This window comes from Sinocyclocheilus rhinocerous, unplaced genomic scaffold (assembly GCF_001515625.1).
Source record: "Sinocyclocheilus rhinocerous isolate Xijiao unplaced genomic scaffold, SAMN03320098_v1.1 scaffold1229, whole genome shotgun sequence".
NCBI lineage: Eukaryota > Metazoa > Chordata > Actinopteri > Cypriniformes > Cyprinidae > Sinocyclocheilus > Sinocyclocheilus rhinocerous.
In genome coordinates, this window is record NW_015650319.1 from 111,253 (window position 1) to 126,205 (window position 14,953).

The 14,953-nt window shown below is 42.4% G+C and overlaps 1 protein-coding gene across 1 annotated transcript in view; it reads left to right on the forward strand.

Moving 5' to 3' along the window:
- LOC107711604 (ribonuclease inhibitor-like) overlaps positions 1-10,504 on the forward strand; it is a 17,878-nt gene extending 7,374 nt beyond the window's left edge. The window contains exons 2-4 of the mRNA XM_016516605.1: positions 3,956-4,129; positions 10,180-10,353; positions 10,438-10,504. Of these exons, the coding sequence (XP_016372091.1) occupies positions 3,956-4,129; positions 10,180-10,353; positions 10,438-10,480 (391 nt within the window). The 3' untranslated portion in view covers positions 10,481-10,504. The remainder of the gene's footprint in view (positions 1-3,955; positions 4,130-10,179; positions 10,354-10,437) is intronic.
- Positions 10,505-14,953: the final 4,449 nt, after the last annotated feature.

The window sequence follows — 14,953 nt, forward strand, 5'->3', positions numbered from 1 at the left end:
AATAATAGCGCAATAATTCTGAATAAAATATGCATTCTGCTAAAATATTTGTTGTTGGACATTAAATGTGACACATGCAGAATTTTAATCCTGCATATAAGTGTATTTTTATCATAGCAGTAACTGTAAATCAAATGTAAGCTAGCTAATACAGCCCTACTATCTCAAATGAGTTAAATGTGTGTTCCTCTTATCAGTTAAAATGTAGTCTGATTTCTATTATTTTCATTTTTAATTCAGTCTTTTTAACTTTTAATTTAGTATTTTAAATGCTTTAATTCTTTAAAGAGCAATTTTAGATTGTAATGTTTTAATGTTCTACTAATAACCATAAAAGGTACAGTTGTATGTGAGCGAGTCAGTGGTGATATCAATGCGTTCCTATTGGTCAGTGTTAGAGGAGCTCAGCTTAGCCTGACAGTTAGCCTGCTCCCGACCAGGTTACTTTCCCAGCATAAGTTGCCAGAGTGACTGGCTTTCAGAAGCCAAATCAAGTGACAATAAGTCAGAAAAAAAAGGTAAACTAGTTTTATGAAACAGCCCCCCGATTACAGCGATATGGATGTTTGCATGAGCTCTGCAGTTTAGTACTCCAGTAAAGTCACGTCACGTTTATTTATATAGTATTTTATGCAATAGATAGCCTTAAATCAAGCAGCTTTACAAAAATCCAGAGTCAGTGTCTCTTTCAGTTAGAATTACAACTTGGTTCTCTGTTATAAAGCAGCTCTCCAGTGTGGAGCTAGCTAATGATAAAATCTTTTTATTAGTGGGGGGGAAAACGTTTAATTAAATTGATAGTTTGGTTTGCACAGATCAAAGCTTGATCTAGCTCAGGACTGTTTTGATTATCATAACCCTATATGGTATTTTAAGAGAGATTATGTTGTGAATAGTTTATCCAAAAATAAAATGTCTTATCACTTAACCTTTATTTGGTTTCTTATCCATATGACTTACAAAAAGAGATTTTAGGGAGAATGATGTGTCATTCAGCTACTTTTTCATATAGCTAATTAAATGGAGTTTAATATATAAGAGTAAGAGTTTCTCTTCCATCTCATTTTGTGTGCCAAATATATTTATTTGTATAAATTAATTGTATAACTGTAATTACACAATATGACTTTCAAAAGCTGAAGTGATTACCTTAATTTATTTGTTAGAATATGTATAACTCAATATTTTAACTAATTGCAAAAGCTGAATAATCAATAAATGTCTACTGATTAACCAGCGATTATCAAATGTGTTAGATTAACCGATTATCAAAATAATCGTTTGTTGCAGCCCTAATCAGCAACAACCATTGCTATGGCTTATCTAGTTTGGTAGTCTAGTCATTTCAGTAACATGATTGCTGCTAAGTCTCTACGCTTTCTCACATGAAAAAATTTAATTTAATTTTCATTTAGTCATTTAGCAGAGGCTTTTATCCAAAGCGAGTTACAAATGAGGACAATGGAAGCAATCAAAATCAACAAAAGATCAAAAAATCATTAAAAGACGCCGCAGATCGTGACATTGTCAGACATCTACCTGTCTTTTTATATGACCAACCTGCTGTGCTGTGATTCGAGCTGGAAAGAGAATGCAGATGGTGCTTCTGTGACAGTAAGTGGCAGGTAGCACATACAAAAGCACGGGTTGCCCTGTTTCAACTGCATTTGAAGCTATAAAACGCCCTGGCATTTCGAATGCATCAATGCCTACTTCTGTATTCAGATAGCCCACATGTGCTTCTGTGGTTGCTTCATATACTCATCTTGCTACCTTACAGCCCCTACGAACGGGCAAGCATTTGCTGTGTACATTCATATAATGTGTGATCGCGTCTCTCTCCCCTCCAAAATGAGTGGAGTTGGTGTGCTGAATAGTCTGCATACTGGCTGGTCTGGTTTACGCAGGTGTGTTAACTATCACAGACTCCTGCTTATCAACCACAAAGAATCCATTTCTTAAAAAGTAGAGATGGGCTTTATTTCAAACACACCAGTCTTTCATGAGGGCACTCCCAGCCTGTGATGTACTTTTCGCTGTGTCCGACTGGGAGTTTCCGGCCTTGAAGACGCTATGTGAATTTTGAAGTAGTTGGTGATCCCGATATGGCCGCCTCACTTTTGTGACTCAGCATTATATTAAGTCCCATCGGCTCTTGTCGTTTTTCTCTGCGTTACTGTTATGAAAGCAATAAAGCCAGTGCTGCCACTGCTTTGCTGCCTTTCACTCATAGTGTTCAACTAGGTCCGGTAGCTCAGCTGAGCTCTGCTGTGATGTAACCATCACTGCCCCTGCCGGCCGTAGCTTGCTCTCACACACTCCTGGTGATGATAGCAGAACTGTTCGCCTCTTATGTCAGTTTCTTTGTCCCCCAGCTCTTTGTGGGCGATGGGAACAACATTGTCTTTGTCTCCTGACCGCCCACTGCGTGGCGTGTTAAGTCATAATAGATATGTACATACAGTATATATAAACATGTGCCTAAAAGCGGTTATAGTTCTTAAATGCTCTCAATGCCGTTCGGAGCTCAGATTGCATAGCGCTTCAAGTGTCCAATTCTTCCAACATGATCTCTGGCGTAGATCTGAAAGCACTCGCTGTGCCTTATTCGGGCACTGCATGCTTTTGTGGACAGAGCCAGTCATTTTCAGGTACGACTAATGGCATGTCTATTTGAGACATTTGCTTGGCTGTAGTTTGGCCTTCGCAAGATACATTTGCTAGATTTTATATATCTTGGAAATCCCCTCTTGACACCGCACATTCTGTCTGTGCAGAAGGAGAAGGCCTTGTGGTAACGCCTGTACTGGTAGCTGCTTTAGGGTTTATGCGCGGATATTTTCCTCTATATGCAGAACAGTTATTCATCACACGACTGGCTGTGTTCTGAGATGTCCAGAGGCTCCAGCTTATGGCTGGCTACCCTGTCTGTCTAGCGAATGCAATGATGCTCTTGCAAGAATAACACTTTCAAGCAACCAGCTATGCTTTTCATTCATCAGATTAATAATTGGGGGCTCCAGCTGTAGACTGTTTGCCCTATGTTATTATATAATTGCATTTATTTACATGCTTTATCCCACTCTTGTGCGGGACGCTGTAAATGTCTGTTTTTGTTTTATTGTTTGTGCACCAATACACTTGTTGCCCTATTATCACTCACTTACTACATCTGTCCAGCCTGGCCTGGCTATTGTTGAGTGCTGCTGAAAGTGCCGGCGCCAACTTGGCCGTTTGCCAGCTGGATGTCTTGGTGTTTCAACTTGCTTTACCTCACAATTATAATAAGTCAAATAAAGTGACCAGTATGAGTAGTAATTAAGCATTTGCAGCTATTTCATTAAAATGAAATAAAATAATGTGATTTTAAGTGATCAAACGTAACTGTAGCAAAGTTCAAGTTCAGGGAAGAATGAGATGGATGATAAACATAACTTTAATCATAAAATAAACCTAAACAACAAAACAAAAGTAGTGGCAGCGGCTGACTGTGGCATACAAGCATAATAAAAGCTCCGGAGCTCCTTCATGGGACTTGTGGCCGGTGTGTCGTGCAGGAATCTGTCTCTCACTTTCCACTCCCACGGCTTTTGGTCCGACTTGCTTAATTCCACAGTTAATAATAACACATTAATAAAACTCCTGTTTTATTGCTTTCCATCAGCTGTTGGAAAGCTGTCGACAACTCCCATGTTTCCACACTCATTCATGTCGTCATCAAGCTATGCCTGTGTTGTTTTGAATAAGTGACTTCTAGCTGAGAAACTTAGATACTGGGCTTTTATTTCACATTTATATATCAAATTAATCTTTTCTCAGTGTCTGTCTCCATCTATAACACTGTTAGTGTGAACATGATCAGATGAATATAAGCAACATTATATCATACAGAGATGCTTTATTAGTAATCTTTAAGACAAACAGAGACTAAAGAGTGTGTCATTGTTCTCTACAGGTTGAGTAAGTGTGGCATCACAGATGAAGGTTGTGCTGCTCTGGCTTCAGCTCTGAGATCAAACCCCTCACACCTGAGAGAACTGGATCTAAATGGAAATAAACTAGGAGACGTAGGAGTGAAGCTGCTATTTGCTGTACTGGAAAATCCTCATTGTAAACTGGAGGGACTGTGGTAAGATCATACGTGAACCTCATCTGAAACTGTGAATTTTGCCATTTTAATAATTCATGTAACATCAAAAATAAAATTCAGGGAAAACTATTATTTCATTCATTACAAGCAAAACTTGACATTCGTCAATTTAATATCATGTTATGGTCATGATTTAAGAGAATTAATATTTTTCAATTTGAAGCGTTTACTGTCTGCTGCTGCTGTGAGTTCATGTGATCTGTAAATGACTGACCACATGAGCTGCTCCTCATTAAGGTGATACTGCAGTACTGATAGTCACTGAAAAACACTTTAAATCATGATCAACATTTAACAGTATTTACTTTAAACAAATTCATTCTCAGCACAGTCATGATTAATCATTTTAGTAGAAAACTGGATTTTTTTTCAGGTTTAAATTCTATATCGTGTCAGTGTCACAAATTATGACATGGCGAAACCATAGACTGTATAAAAACATGGACGTAGTGTCCGTGACGTCACCCGTAGGCAGTGTTGGGGAGTAACTAGTTACATGTAACATATTGTTAAACCATGGTAAACACAAATTAACCATGGGTTTTGCAACACAAACCATAGTTTAACCATGGAATTTGTAGTAAAAATAAATACAAATGGTAATCCATTTGCCAAAAAAAAAAAAACATGGTTACTGTACTTTTCCTATAATAAAAGCATGGTTAATTTTTGTAAGGGAAAGGGTAACTTGTAATCTGTAACCTATTACATTTCCAAAGTAACCTTCCCAACACTGCCCGTAGGTTTCCGAAGAGCGTTTTTGAAGCCTAAAGTAGGCGGAGTCGGCCGTCGCCATCTTGGCAGCGCGTCTCTCCCGGATAATCGAAAATGGGCAAAGAGGCCGGGGCAGGTTGCTGAAACCACACCCACCTAGCTCGATGGCGGTGACAGCAACGGCAATCCACCTGTCACTCAAGTGGCCACGCCCTTAATTATGCAGAACTTTAAGGCTTAATATAATTTAAACGGATGAGTTATAAAAAATTCACCCCCTCACAGTTGTCATGAAGGGCAAAATTAGCTATATAGACCAAAAGCACTTTCTGTACCAGGCTGTAAACATAATTTTTTCTGCTGTAAAGTTGGGCATTTTAAAATGGGGAGTCTATGGGATTCGACTCCCTTTTGCAGCCAGCCTCCCTTTTGGAGCCAACCTCTAGCGGCCAGTCGATGAATTGCAGTTTTAGTCACTTCCGTGTTGGTTTCACGAGAGAGACCTGAAGGCTGCCGCTTGGGTGAAACACTATAGTACAGTGATAACACAGTGTCATAATTATTAATGAGTCTGCATGTTCTTATCCAATGAGAAGACATTTCTCTTAATTATTTAGCGAGGCATTCATCATGGGTCACAAGTGTTTGTGTCCATGGTGTAAGTTTGAGGGTTTTGGATGGCTTTTCACATGATGCTGTCAGGGCTAGACTCTTGCCGGTTGGTTAGCCATTAACTACTGACACAAATTGTTTGTGTGTAGCAACCATTTTTCTGATGAGAGCTACGAGAATTTCTATCTTCTATGTCATTGTCCATCTTTATTGTCAGTGTCCTGAAGGTACTTAGATTTGTTATCTGCGTAACCGGTTTTTAAGACATTATGAATGATGTATGAGAAATTTATTTCTAAATATATGCATTTATAGTGTATGTATGTAAATATTTAGACTTTTAAAGGGGGGAAAACAGATAGTATTCAATGTATTTCATAGGAATTTAACTTCATCAGCTATAAAAATCTTTATATAATCTTTCGACCTTTCTACTCGGCTGATTCGCCGCTCTTCCCGCCGCCTTCAGCATCGTAGCAGCAGAGATCCCAGCTAATTCCCCTGCCGCCATCCGGCGAGCCTAAAAAAACTTATTTCTAAGAGGTAAGTTCTTAAAAGAGCAAATTTTTCTCTTTCGCGCTGCGAGTGTGGCTCATGCCCTGCATGATGCAGAGGAGTAGTGAGTGCGTCGCCTGTCTGGGCAGCCCCCACGGAGAGACTGCACCTCACTGAGACAGAATGCTCTCGCTGAGAGCATGAGTCTCACCCCTCTCCACACGCGCCCCGCCTTCCTAACGAAGGCAGACCCGCTCTCTCGTTTCTCCTCTCTCAGCAAAGCTCGGAGATAGAAACAGCAGAGCCACGGGTCTGAGCAACAGGCCGCGTGCCCGCTCTCCACGCTGCACTTTGATCCGCCGGTGTGTTTTACACGTGAGAATCAGCGCCCCTCGTTACATCGAGCGGCTCTAACCTCCTGAGTGGATCAGAACACTGTCACCTCTCTATTGCTGACAGCTTCGCATTGTGTGTGCGGCGCTAAAGCTGCGCTCAGACAGGCTGCTTTAATTCGAAATCCCCAGTCTGTTCCTGCTTCGCTCGCTGGTCCCCTCCCGCTCTCATGTTTCTCCCCCTCCCGGTTACCTCGGAGGAAGAAATGGCGAATTTGGTTTGAGCGATCAGGCTTGAGTGATCTTATGCTGACACACATCCCGCATGCCTCACTTGATCCGCCAGTGTGTGTGTGTGTTACACGCGAGGATCAGCGCCCCTCGTTTCATCGAAAGGCGCAGCTTTGCATTTGTGTGTGTGTCGCGGAGGCTGCTTTCACTTTTGAAGCGTGAGTTTGTCCCTGCTCTCGCGTTTCTCCCGTCCCAGTCACATCGGAGAAAGAAACAGCGAATGCGCGGGTTGAACGATCGGGCCTGAGTGTTTTTTTACGCCGGCACGGCTCCCGCATGAGTCACACTCCACGCAGCTCTTTGATCGGCCAGCGTGTTTTGCACGTGAGGATCAGCGCCTCTCGCTTTCGTCGAGTGGCTCAATCCTTCTAAGCAGATCGGCTGTCACCAATGACTTCATATGGCTGACATCTTTGAGTTGAGTGTGCCGCTCGCCCGGGCCACGCCCACGCCGAGACTGCGCTCACTGACAGACTGCTACAAGAGCATGTGTCTCACTCTGCTGCGCTCGCGGGGGCGGCCCCGCACTCCCCTCGTCCGCTAGGAGTGGATTTGAGAGAATGCGCGCAGTACTTTTGATCTGCCTATGTGTTTACACAAAGATCATCAGTACCCCTCTTCTAATGAGCAGTTTTGATCTTTTTAGGTGGATTGAAAGGGAATGCTGTCACTAATGATTACTACTGACAGCTTCAGATTCTAGACACGTCTGGGCCACGCCCACAGCACTCTGTAATGCCTCCAAGCACCCCGTCCAGTTCCGGGTGCCAATGACAATGCGTTTGTTGTGAACTCCGAACCTTCATACCAGACCTCAAGGGTCATCATGTCTTGGTCCGTTCGGACAGCATGACGGTGGTGTCCTACATAAATCGCCAGGGGGGACTGTCCTCGAAGCGGCTCCTTGTACTAGTAGAGCTCCACTTGGAATGGGCCCAGCTCAATCTATGTTCGCTGAGAGCAGCACACGTTCCGGGCAAACTGAACCAGGGAGCAGACATGTTGTCGCGAAGCAAGGTCCCCTCAGAGGAGTGGATGCTTCATCCGCAGACGGTTCATAAAATTTGGGAAATCTTCGGCAGGTCGGAAGTAGACCTCTTCGCCTCAGAAGACAATTCTCACTGCCCAATCTATTATTCCAGGGACAAGGATACGTTGGCCCACGACTGGCCCAACCTCCTTCTCTACGCTTTTCCCCCGGTCGCCCTGATTCCGCCGGTAATCAGGCAGATCAGGGAACAGAAACGCAAAGTGCTCCTGGTGGCCCCGCTCTGGAGAAACCAGCATTGGTTAGCAGAGCTGTTTTAGCTGCTAATAGCAGCCTCATGGCCTATTCCCCTGAGGCGAGATCTCCTCTCCCAGGTGAACAGGACGATATGGCACCCCAGGCCAGAGCTGTGGGCCTTACACCTGTGGCCACTCGACGGGAGCCTGTTAGTCACCCAGAGTGTGTATTGAACACCATTTCTCAGGCTAGAGCTCCGTCTACAAGACGCCTCTATGCCCTTAAATGGTCAATGTTCTCCGCCTGGTGCTCAAACCGCGGCGGGGACCCCGCTCACTTGTGACGTATCGATGATACTGTCCTTCCTGCAGGAGCTGTTGGATAAGGGACGCTCCCCATCCACGCTCAAGGTCTATGTGGCAGTGATAGCGGCTTCTCATGCCTGTATAGCGGGCCAATCGGTAGGCAGGAACAACCTCATTGTTCATTTTCTGAGGGGAGCCAGGAGGCTAAATCCGCCCCGTCCTCTCACTGTCCCTACGTGGGACCTGCCCACTGTTCTGAGGGCCCTGAAGGGTCCTCCCTTCGAGCCGCTGCAGTCCGTCGACCTCCGGTCCCTGTCATTTAAAACCGCTCTGCTACTAGCGTTAGCATCAGTCAAGAGAGTGGGGGACTTGCAGGCACTCTCTGTAAGCCTTAATTGCCTGGAGTTCGGGCCTGGCGACTCCAAGGTCATCCTGAAACCAAGGCATGGCTATACACCTAAGGTGCTCTCGACTCCATTCAGAGCACAGGTTATCAACCTCTGCGCTTCCTCCCTCAGAAGATGGACCAGGAGTTGAATTTACTCTGCCCCGTTAGGGCTCTGAAGGTTTACATTGAGCATTCCGCCCAGTTTAGGCAGTCGGAACAGCTCTTTGTTTGCTTCGGTGGCCGCGCTAAAGGACACCCTGTCACGAAGCAAAGACTTTCTAAGTGTATAATTGGTGCTATTCTGCTAGCCTACTCTTCCTTGGGTCTATAATGCCCCGTTGGAGTACGAGGCCACTCAACTAGAGGCATCGCCTCTTCGTGGGCGTGGTCTGGCGGCGTGACCATTGCAGAAATTTGTGCGGTGGCCGGCTGGGCCTCGCTGTCCACTTTTGCTAGGTTCTATAACCTGGATGTTCCTGCCTTGCAGGCAAGGGTTCTTTCTGCTTTACTGGCGCGCAGTTCGCTCTGAGTGCAGTTTGGATGCAATATGCCCAGACCTATCAGAGAGCTTACTTGTGCGCTCTCGGCCCCCATAGGTGCTGAGGCTGCGCAAGTCTTCTGGAATGATCACTCGGCTGGGTGAGGCCTACGTGAGGCTTAGCCCGTTAGCCTGGAGGGATTTATTGTTCTTGTTCTCTTGGGCCCTGAGGTGCCTAGGACAAGGATTACGGTGTGATTGTACTGTTCCCATAGCATCTAGCAAGACGCAGTACGAGTGTAGTATCGATAGGGAATGTACTCGGTTACAAACGTAACCTCGGTTCCCTGAGATACGGGAACGAGTACTGCGTTGCTAGCTGACTCATTCTTCGCTTCAGTCGAAGTAACCTGAATCCTATGGCGAAGGGGCCGCTTATATAGCCAGATGATTCCGCCCATCCTGGCGGGCTTTGGCAGGCTTCGCGGCCATAGGTTCGTGCAGCACCGCTGCCGAGCCATTGGTTCGTTTTTAAAAAATACTGCACGAACCAATGGCCGTGCAGTTTCACTGTGTGATTGAAAAAGGCTTCAGTTCAGGAGAAAAAAATTACTTTTTCCCATAGCGTCTAGCAAGACGCAGTACTCGTTCCCGTATCTCAGGGAACCGAGGTTACGTTTGTAACCGAGTACGTTCATCCCCCTTTTTCTCCCCTCCCTTCTCACAGCTGTCCACGACCATTTAAGTTGAACTTTTTTTTAGAATGACGGTGAGCTAGGCTTGAGCTGTAAGATAACCCATTCTGATACAATTTGTCTACATTTTTATGTGATATACAGTTTTAATTTGTTATTTATATTTATAATTGTCTTTTAATCTTTTTAATTTGTTATTTATATTTATAATTGTTTTATAATCTTTCTCTCTCACATATCTTAGAATAACTAAAACTCACTGATATTGAATTGGTTAAAAAAGAGATATTGCACAAATTTTGAGCATACAATTAAGAAAAATATATTTTTCCTGCTTGAATTTAACTGCAGGTGTGTTATGATTATGTTTTGTGCTCTGTGACACAGACCAAGATCCATCTAACATGGTGATTTGAGTTTATGTTACTGGTTTCTCTTTGATAATGAAGTCTCTGTTGATCTGAGAGAGTGACGAGTGTCATTGTTCTCTACAGGTTGTTGGATTGTGGTGTCACAGATGAAGGTTGTGCTGCACTGGCTTCAGCTCTGAGATCAAACCCCTCACACCTGAGAAAACTGGATCTGTCATATAATAATCTTGAGGACTCAGGAGTGATGCTGCTCTCTACTGGACTGGAGAATCCTCACTGTAAACTGGAGGAATTGAGGTAAGATCATCTCTACCATAAAGACTCGGAGTGATTAAAGACTAACATGTAGATAATGCATACAATATATCTTTTGGCGTTCAGAGACAGATTCCTGCTTGAACCGTCAGATCCTGTCAGCAGTTGAAGGCAGGGGTGAGGAGTCTACCCGAAAAAGATCTTAATATATTATTATACCACAAAAAAGTAAAACTAACAGTTAAATAAACCAAACAAACTACAAACCATACAACAGATACAGGTTACAGGAAAGTTGTTGTTTTTTTTGTTTAAATCACAAATTCTTGGTGTAAATCAACTTATCTCAGGGCCGCCGCTACCTATAAACAGAACAGACAATTGCCTAGGGCCTCGGGCTTTGAGGCGGGGCCTCCATAACCGTAACATCCCTTATACGCCAGTCCAGTGTTTCTCAACCGGGGGTACCGTACCCCTAGTGGTCCATCATGTAATTGCAGGGGGTCCGTAGAATCATTACAAAAATGTTTAAAACATTTTTTCTTTTATCATAAACTGACATGATATTTTATTGTATATTGACACTAATATAATAATCAAAACCAGAAAATTTTAGGTTAAAGTTCTCTTTGGAGAACAGTGCAGCCACTATGGACAGGTAGGCCTGTCGCGATAATTACTATATCGACTTATCACATGGGATATGGACATGACCGTGATAGGTTTTGGTATATTGCCCATTGTGTTTATATGGGTGTTTGTTTATGTAAAAAAATGAATTTCACCAATATTTTAGCCAATCGCGCTGCCGCTGTCATCTCCTCTGCTCTCTGTGTGTGAGGCAGAGGCGGGGCTCAGGCAAGTCCTCACACACACAGACAGAGAGACAGAGCTGACAGTGGAACTGAGCATGTGTGTTATCCGTTGAATGAGTGGTTTTTAATGATGACTCACTCGTAATGTCGTAAAGGCAATCCATTGCGCCACATGCTGGCGTAACAATGACTGAGAGCCCAGCGCTGACACTGCTGAAATATCACTGTATAGCCAGTTGCATAAAATGGTCTTAAAATAACAATAATATTGTTCCTTGCAAGTATTTCTGGGGCAATATATCGCCAAATAAAAATTAAAATAGTTATCGAGACCTGCTTATAGACAGGTGGCTTAAAAAAACTTGATGGGAACATCTACCAGTGAACCTCACACACCAGAAAAGCTAAGAAAAATGGACAACACAAAAACAATCAATATCAATATTGGGTAGAGGGTCCATGAGGATGGTTTGAGATATGATGGGGGTCTAGATGGGGGTTGAGAACCACTGCGCTAGTCCACCAGTCAAGTCAGGCAGCAAAATACTAGCCTCATTGTTCATTCGATATAGTTGAATTGTCACTCACCTGCAATTAAACCAATTAATGTTGCGGTTTCAAAGCAGGTCCTGCCTTCTGAATGTTTGCCGTAATGAACACATCCTTCAGGTGCTGAGAAGCAAAAGGCTAGATAGGCACGCATAGAAGTACTGCTCCTAATACAGGTGTGCGAGTTGTCGTCATTATTTTGGAGTGATTACAGTGTATTCAAAATATAAACTTGTTCTGTCGATCTGCATCATTTCTGCTGATGATTACATTACTGCTTTAACAGAACACTTAATTTCAGTTTCAGTTAACTAGAAATAAACTTATTTTCTGCTTAGTAGTGATTGTCTCTTTCACTTCCACTTGATTTCTGTATATAGTGCATATTTAAAGTAGCAGGGCAATATATAATATCATATTATTAATGAGACAATAAATGGAAGGGGGAAAACTTGCCAAACCCAGCTAGGGGGAAAAATTATATAAACACTGATGTTCATTTACTGAAGTGGTATTCAGGAACTTTGAATAAATTACTGCTTAATAATAATAATGTTTGATTAATATGTACATAAATAAAAATATACACATTTTTTTAATAAAATGTTGTATAAATAAAAAGCTAAGGTGTTGTGGGGGCCCTCCAAATGTCTAGAACCAGCCCTGACTTATCTTGTAATGCTTGTGCAAACTGACCACCCTTGTAAACGCGTGGACATCGCCTCAAAATGTGTAGCTGCAGCTGAAAAGGAGGAAGTGCTGTGTGGTTCGCCTGAACCAGGGCTGTCACGATATCAGATTTTTAACTACACTATTATTGTGCCAAAATAATTCATGAAAAAAAGTGATGTGGCTTCTTATCACAGAGTGAGGCAGAAATTATTTTATTTTGTAGTATTCTATACAGTGAATAAAGGCTATGTTGATTGGCATTGCATTCAATATCTAAGATGTCTTGAAAAACAGTGTTAAGGTGCAATATTGTCACATAAAGTGTGTTGGGATGTTAATCAGATACTGCCGCTGAATTATTTATTTACATGTCATATCATATGTCTACTATCCATTTTAAATATTATGGTTACCGCAGATACCGGTATATTGCGACACACCGCTAATTAATACAATAACAATATTTCATTTTTAAATATCATGATCATCGTCAATACGGGTATATTGCGACACCCCTAGCCCTGAACGAATAAGAATGTAATCAAAACGCTGATTAAAGACAATTAGTAAACTAAAATATAGTACTTACCGAAATAAATCATTGCAATATGAAGGAAAAGCAATTATTAATAAAACAAGATTTACATTGAAAAAAACTCTGGAAAACTCTCAACAAAATAACATGAGCACCTCAGAATGCTGGTGAAACAGAACAATCAATCGCTGGTGTGCAGATACAATATAATATAATCATAGAGAAAGAGTAATTTATTAGAGATTTATGAAACGGCGAGACAGGAGAAAGCGCACCCTGTTTGTTTTCTTTATTTTACAAAAGTACAACATTTTGTTGTTATTGTGAGTGTACACAAATAAAAGTAGATCCTTTATAGTTTTGAATGTTGTATTACTCTTATCTGTACGATCAAAAATGATGGAGTAATTTGAGTTCTTTTCGCTGTTATCAGGAAAAAATGCAACTGACCATGCATTTGCTGACTTCAGAGGGTTAACACGGTAATGATGCAAAACACATCTAAGGTCACTGGTTCATTTCAGAGGAAGAACAGGGTAAATATGATTCAACGGCCAAGCATGTCACCAGACCTCAACCCAATAGAACACTTGTGGGGAGTTCTGAAAAGACAAGCTGAATGTCATTCTCCATCCAGCATCTGAAAGAGTTCATTCTTTGAAAAGGAAATACAATGTTTGTGCGATGTGTTGGAGCAATCCGACTATCAGATATAGTAAGAAAATGGCATTAACAAATCTTGAGAAGCAAACCCCAGACCACCACCAGCTAAATGCATGAACATAAGTCACTATTCCCTGAAAGAAACATTAAGAATTTGCATTCATTCTGTTGAAGAACACTCCACCCAAGAGTGGGAACATCGTGATGAATAAGTAAAGAGTCATATGGCCTTTTTACACCTGGTCACTTCATGTGTTTTCGCTGATCCGATAATCATCTGATCATGAAAACACCAGGTGTAAATGCCCTCCGAAATGTTGATTTAAATCAGGGGTGTGAGTCCCTGCCCCTTTAATCTCGAAAGTGAAAGTGGCCTTTTCAGTCAGATACCGGTGCTCCTGTAACGTGATTTCTACCGAGGGGGACGCCCAACCACCCTCCCCCTCGCCCCAGAATGCGATTTCTACTGAGGGAGCCACCACCACCCTGGAACGCGGTTTCTATTGAACACACCCCTGCCTCCAATGGAGGTCTGTGCACACTGCTGCCAGTGTGTTTCTAGGAGAGCTATAGGTGTAATATCAATTATTCTTAATCAATATTATATATCTGTCGTAGAATTTGATGTCAGAGTTTCAGTATCTGAATATTGTGTTCAGGGGGCAAAATTAAGAATAATATGATTTCAGAGGAAAATGACTATTCATCTCTAAATTGATTCATTTTTTTCTCATAGTCTCTCTCACCTTATCATCACACTGTTAGTTTGAATGTGATCAAGAGAAAGTCCTTGTTTGATCTGAGAGTGTGAAGAGTGTGTCATTGTTTTCTACAGGCTCTATGACTGTGGTGTCACAGATGAAGGTTGTGCTGCTCTGGCTTCAGCTCTGAGATCAAACCCCTCACACCTGACAGAACTGAATCTGTCTGGGAATAAACTAGGAGACTCAGGAGTGAAGCTGCTCTCTGATTTGAAGAATGATCCACATTATAAACTGGAGAAACTATGGTAACAATAGTTTTTAGCAATTTTCATCATATTGTCATTTTAAGTTCAAATGGCTGTTTTACTCACTAGAAATAAAAGGAAATTGTACCATCTTCAGTCACACCATGTGTGTGTGAATATTTTGTCTGAGATCATCAGATAATGAGTCTTTGGGCCCTATCATACACCCGGCGCAAGGCGCGGCGCAAGTGTTTTTGCTAGTTTCAGCCCAACGCAGTTCTCATTTTCCCATCCTGCGCGGCGTTGTTTAAATAGCAAATGCATTTGCGCCCAATTGTGCGCCCATGGGCGTGATGGTCTAAAAAAGAGGTGTGTTCAGGCACATTGTTGGCGCGTTGCTATTTTGAGGAACTGAAAATAGACTGCGCCATAGACCAACTCAAACCTGGTCTAAAGTCT